This window comes from Cherax quadricarinatus, chromosome 37 (assembly GCF_038502225.1).
Source record: "Cherax quadricarinatus isolate ZL_2023a chromosome 37, ASM3850222v1, whole genome shotgun sequence".
NCBI lineage: Eukaryota > Metazoa > Arthropoda > Malacostraca > Decapoda > Parastacidae > Cherax > Cherax quadricarinatus.
The window spans coordinates 21093272-21118873 of record NC_091328.1 but is presented as its reverse complement, the minus strand read 5'-3'; the positions used below and the strand labels follow the sequence as shown (position 1 = coordinate 21118873).

The following is a 25602-nucleotide window of genomic DNA, read 5'->3' as shown; positions in this document are numbered from 1 at the left end:
TGGGTAAGAAAAAAGAATAAGCAAAATCATATAAGTAACAGACAATGCACACCAAATTTCATAGTCTGTGAAAAAACTGAGAATGTCAGGATTATTATTATTATAATCAAGGGGGAAGCGCTAAACCCGGGGGATTATACAGTGCCTGGGGGGGATGTGGAAGGCATTCAGGCTTAATTCGGGGAACTGGAGAACAGATCCAATTCCCTAAATCAAGAGCCCCTCACTAACATCAAGGAACCTTCCTTGAGGGGGAATGTCAGGAGCACTATACAACAGATCACTGACAGGAAGACGCTGCAAAACTTGAAAAATATATAACGTCTTGTATACTAACATGTTTTTGTAACACTCGCCTCATCAAGGAAGGAGTGAATGTGCCTGGATACCAGTGAAGAATTCTTTATCCAAGAAATTGGCTCTACCCTTCCATTTCGTGGATCAACCCTGACTGCCACCCATTCCCTAGGGACTATATGACCCTTAATGATTTAGCGCTTCCCTATGATTTTTACATTCACTCAAAAAACTGGCAGTCATTGTTTTATATATATAAAATGCTACTCTAAATCTAATGATTTTAGACACGGATCTGCACAGTTATGGATGATTTTGTTATCCAGACAGTAGAGTTGATAATCCACAGTAGAAGAGATCAACAACCAGAGTAATAAATATGAAGCCAGAAAAATATTGTGATATGATGCTATAACTATTCAAGGCTAAGTTTCTGATGTCGCTGAAGAGCTTTTGATTAAAGGAAATGGAGCTATCCTTTCCTTCCTTGGATCAAATCTGATTACCTCATGTTTCCCCACACACTATTACCCCACTCTGAGTATAATAATAATAACACAGTAGACTGTTATATTACACGGTTTTATTTGGCATGTTTTGGTTAATGCACTATTGAAAAATTGCAGCACAGTATTATGCAACACTTCGTAAAATTAACTTAACACGGTTCGGTTTGCGGGAGGGAAAAATTGAGAGCGTCGCCCGCGGGACACTTCCCCAACACAGTTAGGAGCTAGCTGTGTTTACGTTAGTGAATTGAGTTTAGATCTTTTAATTGCCATATCTTGTATCTGCCAAGCAATCATGGCACCCAGTAGGCATAAAAGTGTTACTGAAAGTGGCAAGGAAAGGTTTAAGCGTTTAAGTCTAGGAGTTACGAAGAAAATCGAGATATTAGACAAGCTTAAGAGTGGCTCACGTGTGGTGGATATAGTGAGCGCCTATGGCCTTAATGAAGCATCAGTTTGTACAATTAAAAAGAACGAGCTGAATATGAGCTTGTGTAATGAATAACCCAGGATGTCATCTCATGAAAAGAATGACACGTACATCACAACAAGTAAATCAAACTGGAAACTTGTTGCTTGAGTGGATCGACAGAGGGTGACAGAAAAAAATATTTATTGGTTTAAGCATCACTTTATTCCTGAAGTCAAGTTTTACCTGTACAGCAAAAACCTTGCATTCAAGGCTCTCTTCATTCTTGATAATTCCCGTGCTCATCCACAAGCTTTGTTGGATGTAACCCCACATGTAAAAGTTGTATTTTTACCTCCAAATACAACATCTTTAATACAACCACTAGATTGGGGAGTTATTAAGTCATTCAAGTGTAACTACACGAAAAAAGTTATGAAAAAACTAGTTGCATCAATGGACTCCAACCTGCCAGTAACAATTTAGCATTACAGATGGCATAAGCTATGCTAGAAGTGCATGGAATGAAGCGCCCCAGTCAACATTAAATGCAGGCTGGGAAAAGTTATGGCCTTCTGAAGTTAATTCTTTCACTGGTTTTCCCTTGCTTGGGAGTCAGGTTCAGAAGGCAAGGAGATTACCAGTTGATAGTTTTGAAGATATGAATGAGCTCGATGTACAGATACAAGGGAGCCACATAAGAGAAGATGAAGAACCTGAAGAAAAACAGTTAACATTGCAACAGTTACGTGAGCAGTTCCATGTTAAATAAAAAAAAGGCACAATACTGTGACTGGAACGATACACAAATAACCCGCACATAGCTGACTTTTTCCCCGAAGATGACCCTGACAAATCTAGAAGCAATGCTTTGGAAAGAGGTCTAGACCAGCTGATGATGCCTTACCATCAGCTGTACAATGTACTGCAGGGGAAAAGAATCCAGAGATCCATTACAAAATTTATGCACACTCCAATACCAGAACCTCTACCATCCACTAATGCCGACAACCAACAACCATCCACCTCAGCCCAGTATGGCCAGACCAGGCATCTCCCCTCTCTTCACAATCATCCACAAACACCAGTACCCACAATTTAAGGTAAATACTATTATTTCTGTTGCCTTTGTAGCCTTAAGCAGTAAAAACATAATATATCACGACAATGAACTACAATTACATATTCACTTTTACTTTTGTAAGATCTCTTGGTCTAAAAAAAGTTGTTTAGCTTGGGGGGGGGGCTCCCAGGAACGTAACCCTAATTTTCCCATAAGTTCTTCAGTTTATCTAATACAGTTTTACCTAACACAACGTTTTGAGGAACGTAACTACTGTATAATATAACGGTCTACTGTAATAATAATAATTATTATTATTAGAAGAAGAAAAATGTAGCATATAACGTTGGTGATGTGTATAGGCAAATTAACAAAAAAAAACGATGTGGCTGATGTAACAGGATAAAAAAAATCTGGACACTTTTCAAAGAATTATGGAGGAAAGAGACGTGACTGTTGTTTACATGATATAGTATTCTACTGCTGCAGTGAGAAATACACGAGTATTTTGTAGCTCTTATTGAAGGGTTATTAATTTATTTTCAATTTTTATACACTTTCCATAAATATTCAGACGTTTTCATTCTCATAGTTAAAATCGAACCTTGTAAACAGTAGATAAACCTGAAGGGTGTTCCAGGGGTCAACGCCCCCGTGGCGTGGTCCATGGCCGGATATTGCTCAAGTTACTTCAGTTTGAAGGAACCAAACGTTGCTCTGCAGGTAACAGTTCAGACATGACACCAGTTACAGGACAAGTTTTTGTTGGGACAACTTTTATCTCTGTGTAGAACTAAACATTGTAATAATATAAGCTTGTTCTGCAGCCTGTAGCTTTCCATCACTCAGTTGGAAGGATGAGACTGTAATGTAAATAAATACAACAGCTCACGTCCAGTCAAAATAAACCTCAATTTCCAACCCTCGAAGAGACCACAAGCAGCCCATTCTATGTACAATAACTCACGTCAAGCTAGTTACATAAGAACATAAGAACATAAGAAAGAAGGAACACTGCAACAGGCCTACTGACCCATGCAGAGCAGGTCCATGTCCCCCCCCAGATTAGACCAGTGACCCACCCCCTCCGCATTATCCCAATGGCATACCCAGTCTGGTCATCTCCACTCAAGGATGGAGCACTGCACCAGACCCAGAAGCACAAGCTAGTCAGGTCCACCTCTTCAAGGGGGGCTCCTTGGCGTGGTGAAGAGGCTCTTGGTCTGAGGAATTAGACATGTTGGTCTCCTTCCTCAGACCGAACCTAATTACCCCCAATCCCCCCTCCCTTATCCCATCTTCTTTTTCTTTTCCTCCTCCTCCTCCCCACCCCTCCCTATTACCCTTCCTCTTTTTTTTTCACAGGCACGCTAGTTCCTGGGTAGGGGAAAAGGTACTGGGGTCCATCTCATTCCGTTGGGGTCCTTGGCGGTGGTGTAGTTTGCCATGGAATCTGGATAGCCTGGGGATGTCCCAATCCCTCTTCTGTCTCCCGCGGAGTGGCTTTGGGTATCTTTCGGGCGACGGGTGTATCTCTGGAGGCTGCCTTTTGGATTCCGGGGGTGGTGGCCAAAGGAGGCATGCTTTGTGGTGGATATCCAGCCACCCTCTCTTTTGTCCACCGAGGTAGCTCAGCAGATGTGAAGTTGCTATCCCGGATTGCTGGTTTACTAGCATGATGGGTAGGGTATGGCATGGGTTCCATGCTGCATCTGCACTACTTGCAGTGCTGAGGTCCTCTTGGGCATGGAGGGAGATTTCTGGTCCTCTCACTTCTCCCAGGAATTATCCCTCCCCAGTCCCCCCTTTTTTTATTCCTTTTTTTTTTATTTTTATTTTTTATTTTATTTTTTTTCTTAAAAACAAAAAGAAAGAAGTAACCTAACCATGGAAGCCCTAGTCCATGAACCTGCTACTCCCAGGCCCCTTCTTGATACTGCACCCCGTTCTGACCCCACCTCATCTTTGGACCACTCTTCGGACACTCCTAATGCCTCTGTACCTCTTGCCGGTGCTGCTTCCTCACCCGCTTCAGGTACTGAGGTCTCGACTGACTCCTTCGATTTATCTGACCTCTGCTCTCCTTTGACTATGCTTCCGGTCTCTCCCTCTACGGTGCGGCAATTTTCGAATCGCCGGCCCGTTCCACGTCGGATCAACTCTGGTCCCACGTGTAAACGCCAATGACAATTACCTGCTGATGATACTTCTCCACCTTCTCGTTCTTCTCAGAAAAGATCGACACGTCCTGCACTCCCTTTCCACACTCAGTTTCAGAATGCACAATGGACTAAATTCTTCACTTTACGACCGACTTCCTCTATTGCCTATCTTTCCAACCATAGTATTGGCAAGGCACTCCTATGCCATGTTGGTAAAGATATGCGCATCATCACTGTAAAGAATGCTACCCAAGCTCATCATCTTTCTCTTCTTTCCCATATCGATACTGTTCCTGTCACTATTGAAAAAATCATTCCCTCAATTCTTGTAGTGGTACTGTCATTCTGCCCTATACCATAGTTCAACAAAATTTCCAGACATGTGGCAATGACATTCTTGAACAGCTGGAACTCCAAGATCTCTCAATCCTCAAGGTAGACACTTATGTTCTTCCTGCCCGCGGGCGGAGACGATACCCTAGCAATGTGGCTCGTTTAACTTTTGACAGGCGTGAACTCCCATCCTCAGTTTATGTAGCAGGACATCGGTTACAAGTTCGAAAGGTGATTCCTACACCGCAACAGTGTAGAAATTGCTGACGATTTGGCCATCCAGCAAAATATTGCAGATCTATAGCTGAATGCCCAGTCTGTGGTGCTGATGACCATTCTAATATGTCTTGAAATCGACCTCCCTCTTACCTTAATTGTCATGAGGCTCACCCTTCATACTCTCGCCGTTGCCAAGTCTACTTAAATGAGCAGGAAATCCGTTACCTCAAAGAGGCAGAAGGTCTCCCTTATGCCATAGCAGTTTCTCATCTCTGCCTCCAAGGGAGACTACCTCGTGTTTCTTATTCCCGTGTTTCAAAACGTCCCCTCACTTCTGGGGTTCCATCTTCTGCAGCCTCCTCTGTGGTTACCTCTCCCATAGTCACTCATGCATCTAATTCTTTTGCTGTCCTGGGCTCAGACGTCCCTACTTCAACGCCTAAGTCTGTTCTCGCTTCTTTGTGTTCTCCCTCACAAGCCTCGGCATCGACGAGATCTCGTATGACACCTCCTCCCAATCATCCCTCTACTTCTCAGAAGTCAAAAAAAGGTCCTTTAACCCCTCCTTCCCTTCTTCCACCTCCTCATTTTACCTTCCCTGTCTCTGTACCTGGTTCTTCCCCTCTCACTGGCTCTGTTACAAGTGTAGAGGTTCACCCTCCTCCTCATACTGTACCTTCCTCCCCTGTTCCCTCCCAAGTTTCTTCCTCTTCTGCCACCTCCCAGGTTTCTGCCTCTTCTGTCCCCTTCCACGCTTCTTCTCCAGTTCCCTCCACCCTTTCGCTCCCCCTACCTTGGTACAGTCCATTACAGTTCCAATCTTTACTCATCCTCCCCTACCATCTCCAATATTGTCTCCAATATGACGTCTTTGAATTCTGAAACACTTGAAGCAATCTCTGAATATATTGCAGAGACCAAACTATCAATGGACACTGATCCACTCTCTGTTCCTTCTCTCTCCTCTCCTCCATCTGCGCAACTCCTTTCTTCGCAGCACACTGTTCCTTCGTTTTCCGCTGCCTGTGCATGTGGACTTTTCTAACCCCTCTAGTCCATAGGAACCCTTACCTGCGGATTTCATGTGTCTTTATCATTGCCAATCATGGCCTATTTACAGTGGAATATACGCGGCCTCAGGGGTAATCAGGGTGAGCTTCAGCTGTTACTCTCCCAGTTTTCCCCTGTTGGTGTTTGCTTACAGGAACCAAAATTACACTCTGCTGTTATCTATCCCATCTCAGGCTATAATTTATTGTATTCTTCAAATCCTTTTCCTGATGGGACCTTTAATGAAAGTGCCCTTCTTCTACGCACTGATAATCCATACCATCAGCTATTTGTTCATACTTTGCTGCATTACACAGCAGCCCGTATCCACTTGCATAGGTGTTATATGCTCTGTTCTTTATATCTCTCTCCTTCTCAGGCATTATCTATCCCGGATATTGCCTTTCTTGTTTTGCCATTACCACCACCACTTCTGTTACTTGGCGATTTTAATGCCCATCATTTCCTCTGGGAGGGGGTCTCACTGTGATTCCCGTGTCATTCAGTTAGAGGCTTTCCATGCTACCCACCCCCTTCATGTTTTAAATACAGGTACTCGCACCCATTTTGATCCTCGGACTCTCACTCTCTCTTGCATCGATCTCTCAGTCTGCTCTTCCTCCGCCGCATTAGACTTCACCTGGTCTGTTCTCCCAGATTTACATGACAGCAATCGTTTCCCAATCATTCTCACTTCCCCTTCATATTCACCACCTCTTCGTATCCCACGCTGGCAATTTGATCAAGCAAATTGGAACCTTTACTCACAACTAACTGTTTTTAGTGAGGTTCCTTCTTCGTCCTCCATTGATGAGCTTTTACATCTCTTCTCGTCCTAAGTTTTAACTGCAGCTTCTCATTCTATACCCCAGACTTCGGGCAGGCATTCTCAGAAATGCATGCCTTGGTGGTCTCCTGCTTGTGCTCGTGCAGTACGTTTGAAACGTGCTGTGTGGGGCAGGTACTGGTACAATAGAACTACAGAGAGACTTCTTGATTTTAAGCAGAAGCATGTGATCGCTCGCCGTGTCATCTGTGATGCTAAACGCACTTGCTGGCGAGATTGTCTCCACCATCACCTCTGCTTCCTCTATGAGTGCAGTCTGGATAAAAGTACGAAAACCGAGTGGTAAATATTCTCCTGACCCGGCTCCTGTTCTGCGGGTTGCCGGTGTTGATATAGCAAACCCACTAGATGTTGCCAATGAAATTGGCAATCATCTGGTCCGTATTTCTCAGGGGCTCCATCTATGCCCCTCGTTTCTTTCCTCAAAGTCTGCCAGAGAGTTAGCACCCTTGGAGAAGAACAGTATAATGTGCCTTTTACACTTCAAGAACTGGAGGCAACACTCTCAGCTTGCTGATCATCGGCAGCTGGGCCCGACGACATTCATATTCGTATGCTACATTTACATCAGTCAGCCCTTGCAGTCCTATTATGCCTTTTCAATCTTATTTGGTCACAAGGAGTTCTTCCACAGCTGTGTAAATCTGCCATTGTTCTCCCTTTCCGCAAACTGGGTACTAAAGGACATGATGCCTCCCACTATCGTCCCATTGCTCTTACCAGTGCAGTTTGCAAAGTGATGGAACGCCTGGTAAATAGACGTTTAGTGTGGTATTTAGAGACACACAACAGTCTCTCCACTCGTCAATATGGCTTTCGTAAGGGACGTTCTACCATAGACCCCTTACTACACTTGGATACATATGTTCGTAATGTCTTTGCAAATAACCACTCAGTTATTGCTATATTTTTTGACCTTGAGAAGACATATGACACAACTTGGAGGTATAATATTTTGGCCCAAGCCCACTCCTTAGGCCTCCGAGGCAATCTACCATCCTTCCTTAAGAATTTTTTAACTGACAGACATTTCCGTGTTCAGGTTAATAATGTGCTCTCCCCGGGCTTTATCCAAGCTGAAGGTGTCCCCCAGGGATGTGTTCTGAGCACAACACTTTTTCTCCTTGCTATAAATGATTTGGCCTCTAGTCTTCCATCAAATATTTGGTCATCACTCTATGTTGATGACTTCGCTATTGCCTGTGCAGGCACTGACTGTCACCTCATTACAGTTTCTCTCCAGCATGCGGTCGACCGTGTTTTCAATTGGGCCACCACACATGGGTTTAAATTTTCAAGTACCAAAACTCGCCAAATTACTTTCACTAGACGCTCTGTCATCTCCGATCATCCTTTGTACCTCTATGGTTCCCGTATCCCTGAACATGATACAGTCAGGTTTCTGGGCCTCCTCTTTGACCGTAGGTTATCCTGGAAACCTCACATTACCTCTCTGACGGCAACTTGTCACAGCCGACTGAACCTTCTTAAAACCCTTGCTCATCTTTCATCTGATCGTCGAACTCTCCTTCGCCTACATTCCACTCTCATTTTATCGAAACTTGATTATGGTGACCAGATCTATTCAGCAGCCTCTCCTACTACTCTCTCTAGCCTTAACACCATTCATCACCAAGGATTACATTTATGCCTTGGTGCTTTTCGCTCTTCCCCTGTTGAGAGCCTCTATGCAGAAGCGAACGTTCCATCCTCATCCAATCGCCGTGATGCCCATTGCCTTTGCTACTATGTACGCTCTCATGATCTCTGCAATCCTTCCATTTATAGAATGGTCACTGATATTAGTAGACATTATTTGTTCGCCGCCCCTGTTTACTCCGTCCCTTCTCTCTTCACCTACATTCGCTCTTGTCTTCTCTTCAGTTACCACCTTTCTATGTTCAAGTAGCATCTCACTTTTCCCTACCCCCCCTGGGAAGTTCCAGCTGTTTGAGTCTGTTCTTTCTCTCTCCCTTGCTCGAAAGACCAACTTTCTATGGCCGCTTCCCGCTCTCTTTTTCTTGACCACTTCCACTCTCATTCTCATGCCATTGCAGTGTACACAGATGGCTCTAAGTCTTCTGACGGCGTAGGATTCGCAGCAGTGTTTCCGGACAGCGTCGTACGAGGGCATTTACTATCTTCGGCTAGTATTTTTACTGCTGAATTGTATGCCATTCTTGCAGCACTTATCTGTATTGCATCAATGCCTGTGTCATCATTTGTGGTTGTCTCAGATTCCCTTAGTGCTTTACATGCTATACAGAAATTTGATACATCTCACCCCTTAGTCCTCCGTATCCAACTTTGGCTACGCCGCATTTTTACCAAGCATAAAGATATTGTTTTTTGTTGGGTCCCTGGTCATGTTGACGTACAGGGCAATGAACAGGCAGACACTGCTGCGCGATCAGCAGTACATGACCTACCAGTTTCATATAGAGGCATTCCATTTACCGACTATTTTGCTGCAATAGCTACCCGCCTTCACACCCGCTGGCAACAACGTTGGTTTACTCTGCTCGGTAACAAACTTCAATCTATTAAACCAAGTATAGGTTACTGGCCGTCTTCTTGTCACCAGGGTCTTCGCATTGGCCATACTTGTCTTACTAATGGATATCTCATGGAGAGGCGCCCTGCTCTTCTCAGTGAGAACTGTCAGGTTCCATTATCAGTTAGCCACATTCTGTTAGACTGCCCACTTTATCAACGAGCACGCAAAATTTACCTCCATCGTCGTCTTCGCTCCGCTGCTCTCTCTTTACATTCCCCTCTCGCTGATGGACCCAACTTTCATCCGGACTCTCTCATTGACTTTTTGACAACAACTGACTTACTTCACAAACTCTGATACCTTCAGCCCTTTCTACCTCAATCTCTTGCTACCCTCTACCCCCGCAATGAGATGTTTTAATCTATTGTTCATGCATTTGGGATCATTTTTTGCTAAATCTAATTTCCCTACTCGGAACAAAAGCTGTCAGGGCAGCTAGAACTATGCTCTGAAAAACGTCATATTGGCAACCAAGATCACCTACCTGACCCAAAGTCAGGACATCCCAATTTAACCCACCCAAGTAATTTTTCAGTCCCATGAAGTCGGCCAAGCCAAAATCTGGGACAGAGATTTGATTGCAGTTATCTGGGTAATTCCATGATATATTGAAACTAAGTGATTTGTGATCACTTTCCCCAAGCTCATCATTAACCTCAAGATTATTAATTAGTGAATCTTTGTTGACAAGAACCAAGTCAAGCAGATTGTTTCCTCTAGTTGGTTCTGTCACAACCTGTTCTAAAAAGCAATCCTGAACCGTATCAAGAAAGTCACTAGACTCAAGATTTCTTGTCATATTGTTCCAATCAATTTGTCTAAAGTTAAAATCTCCCATTATCACAACATTTTCATATCTAGATGCCTTATGAATTTCGTCCCATAACAGCTTACTGCCCTCCCTATCAAGGTTTGGGGGCCTATAAATCACACCCAAAATTAATTTGTCACGTCCCTCGAGAAACTGTAGGCAAACAGATTCTGTGTTCGATGTTTCTAATCTTATATCATGTCTAAGACAACAATTTAAATTTTCTCTGACATACATCGCCACACCACCACCATTCCTGTTGACCCTATCAGTGTGGAATAGTTTATAAGCCTGTATGTTGCATTCAGAAGGCATTTCTCTATCTTTCAGGTTGAACCAGGTCTCTGTTATACCAATAATATCCATATTACCTACACTTGCAAGTAATCTTAGCTCATCTATCTTATTTCTTAGACTCCTACTATTTGTATAGTAAACCTTAAGGGAGCTAGTCACTCGTTGCCCTCTACTATCTCTCTTTGTTTGTTGATCAGTTGATTTGCCATTACTAGCAACTTTATTTTGAATTTTGTCTTTTAAACATATCCCTGAGGTATCCCGGTAATAACTGCTGTTTTTAACCTTAATACTGCAGCCTGATTGTTTCCCACAAACACCCATACCCCTATAATCTATCAGTTTAAATTCCTAGACAAGTCATCAGTTACCCTCTCAATTGAATTGGCTAATGCAAAACTCCATCCCCAAAGAGATGAACCCCATCCCTTGCATACATATCACGTTTGCCAAAGAATAGGTCCCAGTTATCAATGAATGAGATTGCAAGTTCCTTGCAGTACCTGTCTAGCCAGCAATTTATATATTGCCCTAGACATCCATTCATTGCCCATTCCCTTTCCAGCAAGATGCTACATATGACTGGGATCCCTCCCTTAGACCTAACTACTTCTATGGCTGACCTGTACTTATCCAGCAGCTCCTCTCTCCTGCCCTTCCCAATGTCATTACTCCCAGCACTAAGACAGATAATGGGCTTGTTCCCATTACCTGCCATAATATTATCCAACCTGCTGACTATGTCGCTAACACCAGCTCCAGGAAGACACACTCTCTGTCTGACCTTTCTGAAACAAATGCAATATTCCTCTTATAAAATATAATTAAAGTATGTGATATCACAGTGAAAGATCATCACATTGAAAACCCACCTCGATAAGTTGATCAGTGATTTTATATTCCAACTTAAATTTTGGAATATTGAGAACAACTTTCTCTCTTTTAAGGCTTTGGACGACGGCGCTCAAGGTGTCCTCATTGAGACGTTGCAGCATAGTGTCAAGGGAAGCCACAGAATTTTCGTAGGGCAGCAGCACGATCATGGATTTGTAGCCTCAGGGGTCCTCCCCTCTGGTATTACGGTTTCTAGGTAGGGGGAAGTGTGCCAGGGTTCATCCCGCTCTGTGAGGTTCCTCGGGTGTGACGTAGTTTGCCGTGGAATCTAAATTGTCTGGAGGCGCCCTGCTTCCCGGATTTCCGAGAGGTGGGTGGGGTGTCCTGCAAGTGACGGGTGTATCTCCAGAGGCTGCCTGTCGGTTTTGGGAAGTGGCAGTCGAAAGAGGTATGCCTTGTGGCGGGTTTCCAACCGCCCCCTCTTATGTCAGCGGAGGTGGCTCGGTAGATGTGAGGTTGCTATCCCGGAGCGTTGGTTTACTGGCGTGAAGGGTAGGGTATGGCAAGGGTTCCATGCTGCATCTGCACTGCTTGCGATCTCGAGGTCCTCTCGGATGAAAGGAACTTACAGCCCTTTCATGCCTTCTAGTGACTGTCCCTCCACTGTCCCTCTTTTTTCTTTCCTTTCTTTTTTTAAATAATAATAAGAAAGAAGTACCACTAACATGGAGCCTTTGTTCCAGTATAACCCTCCTCCTCCCAGACCCCTTTTTGTTATTGCAGCCTGTTCTGACCTGGCTTCATTACTGGACCATTCTCCAGACTTTTCCCATACCCCTGTACCTTCTGCTGGTGACACTTCATCACCTGCTCCAGGTGCTGAGGCTCCGCCCATTTCTTCTAGTGCCTCTCCCTTTTGCACGTCTCTAACTATGCATACGGCTTCCCCGAATACGGTGTGACGGTTTACGGATCGCCCACCTAGCTCAGGTCGGGCGGCCTGTGGAACTACGCCTAAACGTTCCAGTTCATTTTCTGATGACGGTTCTCCGACGTCTGCCCATTCCACCCAGAAATGACCAACGTGATACCTACTTCCTTTAAGCACCATGTTTACAAGTATGCAGTGGACTAAATTCTTTTCCCTACAACTGACATCTCCAACTGATTATCTTTCAGACAATAGTATTGGTAAAGCTCTTTTATAGCATATTGGCCAAAATATATCCTTTCATGCTCTTCAAAGTGGTGCATGTATTGTTACAGTTCAAAATGCCGAACAGGCTCATGATTTTTCTTACCTTACTTCCATAGATGACATTCCTCTCACAGCTCACAAGCATGCTACTCTCAATACTTGCAGCGGTACGGTGGTTTTACCATGTACCATTGTACAGTGTAATTTTCTGTCGTGCGGCGACGATATTTTGGAGCAATTAACCCTTCAGGATCTTCCAATTCTCAAAGTGGATACATATGTTCTGCCCACTTGCAGGCGGAGGCACTTTCCCAGTAACATCGCCCACTTAACCTTTGACTGCCATGAACTCCCGTCCTCTGTTTATATCACAGACAATCGCCTAGAGGTCCATAAAGTGGTCCCTACTTCCCAAAAGTGTCAAAATTGCTTGCGCTTCGGACATCGCGCTAAATACTGCAGATCTGTGGCAGATTGCCCGGTCTACGGTGCAAAGGATCATGTCGATACATCTTGCAATCTTCCACCCACTTGTCTCAATTGCAATGAGCCTCATCCTTCTTTTTTCCGCCGATGTCAGGTCTATCTTAATGAACGAGAAATCCGTTGTTTTAAGGAGAGTGAAGGCCTTACGTATGCTGCGGCTCTCTCTCAGCTCTGCCTTCAGGAAAATCTTCCTCGTGTCCCTTATTCTCGAGTAGCTAGGAGACCTCCAACCTTGGAGGTGGTCCCCCACCTACCAGTTCCTCTGGTTTCACGTCTTCCGGGGTCAACTCCATCTCTAATTCTTTTGCGGTTTTGCCCTCCAAAACCCCCACCTCCTTACCTGCTCGTACCTCTGATTCTCGCCCACTAGTTTCTCAGTCTGCAAGGTTTCGCATGCCTGCATCTCCTTCACGCCTATCACCTGCGAAGTTGAACCTGTCTCATAAGCCCATGTCTCTTCGCATCCCTCTGGTGCTGACAGTTCTCCAGCAGTTTTCCTTTTCGGACTCGGTGCCTAGTTCTCACCCCCTTAATAACTCTCAGAGGAAGGTGGAGGTTCACCCGGCCTCGTGTGGTCCCCTCCTCTTCTGTTCTTCCCCAGACTTCTTCCCCAGTTACCTTCCAGCCTCCTTCCTCTCCTGTTCCACTGCAGGACTCTTCTGTCCCCGCCAGCGCATCTCTCCAGGTTCATACTCCCCTCCCCTCTCAGACCTCTTTGGTTCCCTCCATAGTCTCCCCGATCTCTACTTGCTCTACCTCACCTGTCTCTGAAGTCATGGTATCGGCATCTTCCTTATCCGCTGAGACACTTGATGCTATCTCCGATTATATTGCGGAGACGAAACCCTCGATGGACACCCCTTTTTATTTTTCACTACCCTTGTAGCAGTCTTTTCCTTCACAGCATTCTGATTCCTCCTCTCATTCTTTCCATTGCCTCAACACATTGACTTCACTGACCCTAACAGCCCATAGATTTTATCGCTTCTTATTGTTGGCATACCTGTTTTTGTGAATAATGACTTATTTACAATGGAATATTCGTGCCCTCAGGGGTAATCAGGGAGAGCTCCAAGTGTTGCTCTCCCAGTTTTCCCCAGTATGTCTTGGGTTAAAAGAGCCTAAAATTTGTTCAGCTTTTATTCGTCCTGTTTCGGGTTATGTGCTGCTGCATTCTTCTGATCCCTTTCCTGATGAATCATTTAACGAGAGTGCACGTTTTGTGCTACAGTTTGCTCTCTATATCTCTCCCCTTCCCGTGCATTCTGTATCTCGGATATTTCTGTTGGGGTCCCTGGACACGTTGATGTGCAGGGCAATGAACAGGCGGATACTGCTGCGCAGTCAGCGGTACATGATCTTCAGGTTCCCTATAGAGGTATTCCGTTCAGGGATTATTTTACAGTCATCTCTTCCCGTCTTCGCAGCCGTTGGCAACAACGGTGGTCAAACATGCACCATAACAAACTGCACTCTATTAAACCACTTTTAGATTTGTGGCCATCTTCTTAACCACCGTTGCCGTACTCGGGACACTGCGCTCTCCCGTCTCAGCATCGGCCAACCCTCCATATCCATGGGTATCTCATGGAATGACACCCTGTTCCTCTCTGTGAGGTTTGTTGGGTCCCTGTTTCGGTTCTTCACTTTCTTGTGGATTGCCCAGTTGACCAGCGAGCTCGCAGGGCTTACCTCTGACGCCGCTGACCTACCACTCTTACCTTATCTTCTATTTTTGCAAACGCTCTTTCTTGCCTTTGACTTACGATCACTTTTTAACTTTTTGTTAGCAACTACTGCTTTACTTTACGAAATTTGACACACAGCCCTTAGTATTCTTTCCAGCCCTTTTCTCCTCTCACTTTTGATCCCTTCTCCCCTTAGCTGTTTATAACTCCGGCTCTATTTTCTGTCCCAATGCGCTGCATGACCCTTGTCGGTTTAGCCCTTTCTTTGACTGTAATAATGATAATCCATACTGTTGCCCTTGTTCACCAATAATAACTCGACTATTATGGGTAACATTCGAGAAGAGGAGAAACCGCTGGATTTCGACATGAGTTGAGGTAGATTAACATCTCACATTTTTTAAATTTATAATAGAAACAGCAACTCTCAGGAAGATTTTTGAATTTGCATCTAGTCGAAACATCAAATACCGGGAGGAGTGTCAAGAGGTTCAATATTCATACGAGTGTATTTACGGACCGCGGTTTGAGCCCCTCGTCCACGCTTCCTTTTGTTCATTTATATGTCGAGCCAAATATTTAGCAAGAACTCATTTAAAAATAAGTCCTTTTCAAAATTTTCTCATATACGTTTAAAGATATATTTTTTCCATTCATGTTAATGCAAAATTAATAATTTTGTACCAAAAAAAATTTAGAAAACTTAATTACCCTTATTAGTTAGCCTTAATTTAGCCTAATCCAACTAAATATATTTTTGATAAGTTTACAATAATTTAATAATAAACAAACACAATGAAATATATTAACTTTTTGTTACGTTCACAATGATTTTGCGATATTATTGCATACACAAATTTTTGCTTGCCTTATACGGCAAGAATAGCGTTGTTATTTAAGCCAAAATCGCAAGTTTTATATATATATATATATATATATATATATATATATATATATATATATATATATATATATATATATATATATATATATATATACTATAGGTAGTAGGTTGATAGACAGCAACCACCCAGGGAGGTACTACCGTCCTGCCAAGTGAGTGTAAAACTGAAGCCTGTAATTGTTTTACACGATGGTAGGATTGCTGGTGTCTTTTTTTTTTTGTCTCATACACACGCAAGATTTCAGGTACGTCTTGCTACTTCTACTTACACTTAGGTCACACTACACATACATGTACAAGCATATATATATACACCCCTCTGGGTTTTCTTCTGTTTCCTTTCTAGTTCTTGTTCTTTGTATATTTCCTCTTACCTCCATGGGGAAGTGGAACAGAATTCTTCCTCCGTAAGCCATGCGTGTTGTAAGAGGCGACTAAAATGCCGGGAGCAAGGGGCTAGTAACCCCTTCTCCTGTATATATTACTAAATGTAAAAGGAGAAACTTTCGTTTTTCCTTTTGGGCCACCCTGCCTCGGTGGGATACGGTCGGTGTGTTGAAAGAAAGAAATATATATATATATGTCGTGCCGAATATGTAAAACTGGTCAATTAGCAAGAACTCATTTAAAATTAAGTCCTTTCTGAAAATTTATCTTATGCGTTTAAAGATATATTTTTTCATTAATGTTAATGTAAAAAATTTTAATTTTGCACCAGAAGAATCTTAGAAAACTTACCTAACCTTATTATAACAAGAGCGACATATATATATATATATATATATATATATATATATATATATATATATATATATATATATATATATATATATATATGAAACCATTTATTTCATCTTCATTACTGAAGAAAGAAATATTCTTCACACATTTTTGTCGTGTTTTTGAGAACATAGTTTTTCTAGTAAATCAGCTCACCAATTTTGAAATCGCCTTCTTGGATCATCATATCAACGCTGATAGTTTTGTCTGGGACGGGGTAGAACTCCTTCTTAAGTGTGTCCTTTGGCTTGAATGCAGTCTTCCAAAGACCTTTGAAGTAGGCAGCATTAATCAACACCATTGACGCACTTTGCACATCGCGACCTGAAACCACTGTTGGGATCTTGCCTCGCGTCTTTTGGCTCACAAATTTATTAATTGTTCCTGCGGCTTCATTACCCTGATGGATGAAAGATAAGAAACGAAAGTATTAGAGGAAGAAACCCTTTGAAAAGCTCGTTTTCTAAATGATTTTTGTTATATTTATAGAAAGAGCGCTGAACACGTTTGGATCATGAAGCGCTTCGGGCAATCGGATTCGGGAGATGGAAGAGAACGTCAGGTCCAGTTCCTTGGACCAATAAGTGTCAGTAAGTCAAGAATCCTAAAAATACATAAGAATTAACAAAGCTAGCCAAGGTTGTAGGCCAAATTCCCATTGTTAGTAAAGAAGCACTAGGAGTCATCATTGAGAATAATAAGGAAAGTTTATTTTTTTCTGTCAAGTTACCCGGAAGTTCACTGAGTTCAATGGTGAAAAGTCCTCGAGAGAGCCACTGTGGATTTTTTTTTTGAAAATTTTCCAAGATGACAGCCGTCAAGATACTCTAAATATTTTGTGCTTTTTTTTATATTATTACACGGAATATAAAGGTGTTCGTGGTGCCGGTAAACTGAATTTATAGAATGAGACAGTCAATAAAACCTGAAATGCATTGAGATGTCTCATTATAGGAATAAATCCAGTGCGATCGTAATTTGACTTATCAGTTAACCTTAGTTCGACTCTTTTTAATTTTTTGGCAGTTCAAATGTTGAATTCAGGCCTCTAAGTGTTTGTGCACATTTTTTTGGAAACGCTGCGAATTAAATTAAGCCATCACAGAAACACTAGTATGTGCCCATATTAACATCAGCCAAAAGTGTTTATATTTCATGTATCAAGCCAAATGTACGCACCAGTTCTTATTTTCGTGTCATATGTTGTCAGACTAACAAAACAAAGTCAAGACGAAGTACAGTCCTTCTATGGAGGTCCATTGATGCTGGTGAGGGGCTCTTGATCTAAGGAATTGAATGAATGCTACAATACCATGAATCAAGCTTTAATGCCTTCCATTCCCCCAAGCGTTGTATGACCCTTATGGGTTTAGCGATCCTAATGACTATTTTAATAATATTTTCACTAAAGTAGAACTGAGTTAATGTTTGTTTTTATTCTCATATTATTCCAAATATTACATTAAGTGATTCTACAATACATTACGTAAGGCACAACATAATATATATCAGTGGACTAACATTGCAGGGGCGAGATACAGTTTTCTTTCTTTCATTTGACAGTGTCGTTTTAATAATGATGACTAATCAAGATTTATACATGTCGTGGAGTTTCAGGTATTGAGTGTAATAATTTTACGCAAGTGGGTTTCTAGATTGAAGGCTCATAACTCTTCCTCTGCATGCTTGCCCGAAACAGGATGAACACATACGTGTGAAAAACAAACTTACTTGCTACACTTTCATCTGCTGATCCTTACTCAATGCCTTAATGTTGGGTTTAGCTCAGACTCTCTTCCTTTCTCTGTAGTTCTTTCCACTCTTCCATCAACTATCCTCACTTTCCTCTCGCTCCTGGTGGGTCCTTACCTGAAAGCCTTCGTTCGTTCGTTACCATAGCCATTCTCACGCCGATAACTTGCTGTTGATGTTGGATAGAAATTCTTCATGTGAGGATGAAGCCATCCTGTCTGTGTCAAATATTATCTTAGCTGAGGCGTTCTGCGTAGCACAGCAATCTTGCTCGGCAACTTTGGTTGACAAATCACCGTTGTAGCCATCAAACGCGATCATGATTTCAATTGTACCGTAGCTGCTGAGATCATTAGTCACATATCTGTTACAAATGTCAGCGAGATTGCATGCATTAAGTCAGCTATGAAACGCTTGTTAGTAAGTGACCATAAACAATACAGCAGGGAACTTGAGGAACTGCCATCCGAGATGTAACTGGCTTTTCCATGAAATGAGCCAAATCACTCCTCGCAGTTTTATGCCAAATATCCTTGTCATAGTGGCTGGGTATGAATACCAAACGCATTCTACGTATACTTTTCCATATCTTTCTGCAACTTTGCTATGCATGTAACTTTCATGAACAGGAATGTGCTATCGAATTGTACTTCCTGATCACCATCTACAAAACGGTTACCAACTGCACTTATGCATTTGATTCGGTCTCTCCTCTCGCTTTTGGAGTCTACCTGGAGGGTGTTTTTGGAACAACGCCCCCGCGGCCCAGTCATTGATCAGATCTCAAAAACTACACGTAAGTCAGCATAGTTCTTTCCTGTAGTTGAATTTATAATTCTTTTACCCATATCATATGTTTGGTCAGCAGTTACTGATTGGTGAGCAACAATGCCATTTCATGAATTAGGTACATGTTTATTGCTTTATTTTTTACCGATATGTGTCGGCTGCACAATAGGCTCCTTCAGTCGATTACAATCGGCTATAACACTGGGGACAATAGAAGTAGTTTTGAGATCAGTTCCTCAGTTTTTTTAGGAGATAGACACTGAAGCCTATTGAAAGAGGGATGTGGTCTGACCTTATTTTCAAAGCTTTGTTGATGAATTATTTCAAATATTGTATTTAAGGTAGTATTTCTGAAAGAATTTTTTCTGTGTGTGTGTGTACTCACCTAGTTGTACTCACCTAGTTGAGGTTGCAGGGGTCGAGTCCAAGCTCCTGGCCCCGCCTCTTCACTGGTCGCTACTAGGTCACTCTCCCTGAACCATGAGCTTTATCATACCTCTGCTTAAAGCTATGTATGGATCCTGCCTCCACTACATCGCTTCCCAAACTATTCCACTTCCTGACTACTCTGTGGCTGAAGAAATACTTCCTAACATCCCTGTGATTCATCTGTGTCTTCAACTTCCAACTGTGTCCCCTTGTTTCTGTGTCCCATCTCTGGAACATCCTGTCTTTGTCCACCTTGTCAATTCCTCTCAGTATTTTGTATGTCGTTATCATGTCCCCCCTATCTCTCCTGTCCTCCAGTGTCGTCAGGTTGATTTCCCTTAACCTCTCCTCGTAGGACATACCTCTTAGCTCTGGAACTAACCTTGTCGCAAACCTTTGCACTTTCTCTTGTTTCTTTACGTGCTTGGCTAGGTGTGGGTTCCAAACTTGTGCCGCATACTCCAATATGGGCCTAACGTACACGGTGTACAGGGTCCTGAACGATTCCTTATTAAGATGTCGGAATGCTGTTCTGAGGTTTGCTAGGCGCCCATATGCTGCAGCAGTTATTTGGTTGATGTGCGCTTCAGGAGATGTGCCTGGTGTTATACTCACCCCAAGATCTTTTTCCTTGAGTGAGGTTTGTAGTCTCTGGCCCCCTAGACTGTACTCCGTCTGCGGTCTTCTTTGCCCTTCCCCAATCTTCATGACTTTGCACTTGGTGGGATTGAACTCCAGGAGCCAATTGCTGGACCAGGTCTGCAGCCTGTCCAGATCCCTTTGTAGTTCTGCCTGGTCTTCGATCGAATGAATTCTTCTCATCAACTTCACGTCATCTGCAAACAGGGACACTTCTGAGTCTATTCCTTCCGTCATGTCGTTCACAAATACCAGAAACAGCACTGGTCCTAGGACTGACCCCTGTGGGACCCCGCTGGTCACAGGTGCCCACTCTGACACCTCGCCACGTACCATGACTCGCTGCTGTCTTCCTGACAAGTATTCCCTGATCCATTGTAGTGCCTTCCCTGTTATCCCTGCTTGGTCCTCCAGTTTTTGCACTAATCTCTTGTGTGGAACTGTGTCAAACGCCTTCTTGCAGTCCAAGAAAATGCAATCCACCCACCCCTCTCTCTCTTGTCTTACTGCTGTCACCATGTCATAGAACTCCAGTAGGTTTGTGACACAGGATTTCCCGTCCCTGAAACCATGTTGGCTGCTGTTGATGAGATCATTCCTTTCTAGGTGTTCCACCACTCTTCTCCTGATAATCTTCTCCATGACTTTGCATACTATACATGTCAGTGACACTGGTCTGTAGTTTAGTGCTTCATGTCTGTCTCCTTTTTTAAAGATTGGGACTACATTTGCTGTCTTCCATGCCTCAGGCAATCTCCCTGTTTCGATAGTTGTATTGAATATTGTTGTTAGGGGTACACATAGCGCCTCTGCTCCCTCCCTCAGGACCCATGGGGAGATGTTATCCGGCCCCATTGCCTTTGAGGTATCTATCTCACTCAGAAGCCTCTTCACTTCTTCCTCGGTTGTGTGTACTGTGTCCAGCACTTGGTGGTGTGCCCCACCTCTCCGTCTTTCTGGAGCCCCTTCTGTCTCCTCTGTGAACACTTCTTTGAATCTCTTGTTGAGTTCCTCACATACTTCATGGTCATTTCTTGTTGTCTCTCCTCCTTCCTTCCTTAGCCTGATTACCTGGTCCTTGACTGTTGTTTTCCTCCTGATGTGGCTGTATAACAGTTTCGGGTCAGATTTGGCTTTCGCTGCTATGTCGTTTTCATATTGTCGTTGGGCCTCCCTTCTTATCTGTGCATATTCGTTTCTGGCTCTACGACTGCTCTCCTTATTCTCCTGGGTCCTTTGCCTTCTGTATTTCTTCCATTCCCTATGTGGAGAAATTTTCTCCAGGAGGGGGGTATCAGCCCCCTTCAGCCCCTTCAGCCCTTTCAGCCCTGAGGGGCCACCCTCTCAGAAGGGGCGAGCGTCTTGTTTACTGCTAGAGTGAGTAATTGATCACAGATGCTATGCGACGTGGTCAAGTGACCTCTGCTCCTTGCAGCGGTGTTGCAAAGTGTATTTTTATAAGAGACAGTACATCTCTTACTTAGCAGGACAATTAAGGAAAATCCTGCTCCCACTTTATTACCATAGTAAAGATAGTGTACATTGTTGTCTATGCTTAAGACAGCAAGAAACAAACATTCTGCTTTGCTTCATCGAGGAGGTGACAAGGATGCAAGGTACTAGGTCAGCGTTTTTTTTTTTTGTGCTGGGGGTAGTGACGGCATGGGGCGCTGTGGCGTCTTCAGATTACTTTTGACTCTACTGAGAGTGACACTGACGCCAGGATAACCAACAAAGAACACTGATCTGTGCGTTAGTGTGAACAAAGTGTCTCACAAAACACAATAAACACTTAAGAGAAGTGTGATCAGCTTCTCTTGTGATACATTGTGAACAATAAAGACAAATCTTGTGGAACATAGTGTACCAGTGTGCGTTTCCTAGACAATGGAAGACGTGGACATCCAAGGACACTTCAGCTTCTATCAAGTCACCGATATCTGTCGAAGGTGTTGAGAACACCATAGCTCACGTTACAAAGAGCAAGGTATGTTACGAATTTCTTGTAGATCGGGGGATTGCGCAATTCTTGAGTCACAAGGAGTTTGTAATCAACCTATAATCGGCAGTAAGGTGTGGACTTTTGAGTCCAAACAAGTAAGTATTTGTCAGCCATCATCGAATGAAATATGCTGACATAACACCCCCTAGGGGTAATTTATACTTACAAATTGTATCTCTTGACAGCCCACTGTTGTGATGGTTTCGACAGCTTCTAGACCTCGTCTGCAGGGGCGGCTGTGTAGACGATTTGCTGTCATTTATCAGCTAAGTGTTCATTATATATAATTATAATAAACTTAGCTGGTAAGGCCAAATTCTCAACAGAGTTTTGGTCGTGCTCGAACCGGATAAAGACCACACTGTGGTCCAAATATGTTGTACTACAGTGTACAAATAACCTATGAGCCAAGGTCCTTCGAAAAAAGCTGTAAAACTAGTGTTTTACAATATAAATCAGTATAAATGAGTCCCTCCAGACTCAATCACAGAGAATGGGCAGCCAAAAGAAAACGGGCGCTCACCCAGCGTTCACCCAAAGAAAACGGGAGCTGGGTGACTCACCCAACAAGAAAACGGGGGATGGCACCCATCCACTGCTCCAATCTCGAAAATCGCTGACTTAAGACAACAACAACCCAAGTGATGTTGTTTGTCTGAGTGTATATATACACAGTGTTTATAATGTTTATAGACAGAAATTAAGAGACAAGATTGTGTTAAAGTTTGTTTCTTATAGATCTACCTGTTATATTAAAGGAACTTATATATAAAGTGTAAGCTTTCAAATATATATTAACAGTGAAATTTATATATGTGTAAGTAATATTCACGTGTGATTTACAGTTATACAGTGACATTTATAGTGTATAGTGAATGAAGTGTATAACATCGTTATTTACGATTAATCATCGTGGTCAGGCTGACACAGCAAACTCAAGCCATAAACACCAGCCACATGTACTGTGTACCCTTCATGGTCATTGACCCTGAGGTTAAGCTTAGTGGGTCAGTAGTGTCTGACTCGATTATTGCTGACTTAAGCATAACAAAAACTCAGCTGTTTATAGCAGTACAGTGTTTTTTAAACACTCTAAGTGTGGTGCTAGAATTTTCAGTATACCATTAAAATGGCTTGTTTGAAAACTCAGTTTCAGTCTTTACAGACTAAGATTACACAATTAGAAAATCTAATTTCAGTCTGTATAGGATTAACTCAAGATACAAACATAGATTTTGATGATCTTGAGGTCAAGTTTGAATTATTTACACAACGTCTGGAAATAATTAATTCAGACTATACACATTATGAAAATAAATTTCTTGAATCAGATCCATCTGAGGATGAAATTAAAAATGTTTTGGATACTTTTAGTAATCAACAATTAAGGTGGACAGGAGTACAGGCTATCTGCCGCAAAACTCTGTCACAGAGACCTACTGTAACTAGTGGTCAAACACCTGTTACACCTGTAACAACAACAAGTGTCCCATTACCAAGCTTACCTACATTGTCATTACCTATTTTCCAAGGTCATAATTATGAAGAATTCATTAGTGGTTTTCAATCCATAGTAAATTCACGAACTGACATAGATGAGATTGCTAAGTTCAATTACCTTAAATGTCTTGTGAAGGGAGAACCCTATGAACTGATTAAGTCATTTCCGGTGGTTAAAGGCAATTATCAAATAGCCTTACGTGTCTTAGCAGACAATTACTTTGATGCTGACAAGGCCAGAGTTAGACATGCAGTCTTAATATCAAGCTTGAAGCCACCCAAACATTGTTTTTCAGACTTACAGGCATTTAGAATCACATTAGACAATAGTCTCAGATCTCTAGGTGCTAAATATGACCTAAGACAATGTGATTGGTTTATCAGTGGTATTGTACAAGATAAGTTGTCACCACAAACTATTGAACGATTAAATATTATGTTCAATAAACGCTATTTCACTTGTGAGGAAATTAGCAATGGTTTACAAACAATAGTTTCATGCATGCAAGCAACGAGACAAGATGAAAAATCCACAAATCCAGTGGATAATAAACCTTCAACTCAGTATAAAAAGAGTATACCTACTCCCACTAAACCACATAATGGGAAATCCCATATAGGCATTTATCAAGCTGTGAATACAACAGACAGTAAACAGACTGTCACACATAAACGTACTCCAAAATGTGTACTTTGTGATGGAACACATTGGGCACAGTATTGTAGTCAATACACATCAATGGAGGCACGTAAACAACGTGTTCATCAGCTGAAAAGATGCATCAAGTGTTTAGGTGAACACAAGGGAGGAAAATGCTCACTGAAGAAGTGTTTTAAATGCAAGGGTATGCATCATACAGCATTATGCCCAAATACTTTTGCTGAACAGCAGCAGACTTCCACAGAATCAGGAAGTCAACAAGCAACAGCATTAAATGTGAGAGATAAGTTTAAAGCAACTGCTCTCCCGATAGCTCGAGTTGAGTTATCTAATAAATTACACAAAACCAATGTGCTAACACTATTTGATCAAGGCTCACAAAGGTCCTTCATAAGAAGAACAGTGTTGCAGAAACTGAATAAACAACCCTATGCCAAAATACAGTTAGATATAGCTGGTTTTTTCCACAATTCTGGTAAACAGACATATGACCTAGCCAGAATCACTGTTGGTCTAGGAAACAGGAAAAAGACAGTAGAAGCTGTGGTAGTAGATGATTTGCCTAAGTCTGTGCAGATCCAGGGATTAAAAGAAACAGTTGCAGCACTGAAAGCAGCTAAGGTCAAGTTAGCCTGTCCTGACATACAGACGGACACAATTAGTCCAATTGATTTAATCATTGGAAGTGATTATTATCACTGTTTTGTGCAAAATATAGTAAGTAAACATGATGTTCACTTGCTGAAAACAGCAGGAGGCCACATGATATGTGGTCCCATTCCCTCTCAAAGTGGGAAAGAAGCTGATATTGATTCAGTGGAAAATGTACTAGTTACGAGAATAACCGCTGATCATGTACCACAGCAAAAATTATCATTACTGGAAGAAATGAATGAACCAGTTGATAAGTTGTGGGATTTAGATGCGATAGGTATTGATGTAAATAAACCAAGCCCACAAGAGTCTCAGACTTATAACCAATATTTGGACACTGTCAAATATAAAGATGGACAGTATTGGGTTAGGTTACCATGGAAATTAAATCCACCACATCTGCCTAGCAATTATCGCATGGCTTTCGGACAGATGAAAGCACAAATACATGAGCTCAGGAAGAATCCAGAGCTACTGACTGTCTATGATAATATCATACAAGAACAGTTGGACAATAAATTCATTGAGGAAATAGTCGAAGATAAGTTGAAGACAAACGCTCATTATCTCCCGCACCATGGAGTCAGAAAAGATTCTGAAACCACTCCACTACGTGTTGTATATAATTGCAGCGCACGTGCAAATAAAGATGTAGCAAGTCTTAATGACTGTCTGATGACCGGACCCTCACTAACTGAGAAGCTTGGAGACGTGCTTATGAAATTTCGCACA

At 42.4% G+C, this 25602-nt stretch overlaps 1 protein-coding gene across 1 annotated transcript in view; it reads right to left on the bottom strand.

Moving 5' to 3' along the window:
* LOC128704009 (ipis-1-like) overlaps nucleotides 1-25602 on the bottom strand; it is a 38023-nt gene that overhangs the window by 892 nt on the left and 11529 nt on the right. Inside the window, exons 4-6 of the mRNA XM_070091739.1 lie at nucleotides 16601-16844; nucleotides 12232-12486; nucleotides 11427-11608 (exon numbers count right to left, since the gene is read on the bottom strand). Of these exons, the coding sequence (XP_069947840.1) occupies nucleotides 11427-11608; nucleotides 12232-12486; nucleotides 16601-16844 (681 nt within the window). The remainder of the gene's footprint in view (nucleotides 1-11426; nucleotides 11609-12231; nucleotides 12487-16600; nucleotides 16845-25602) is intronic.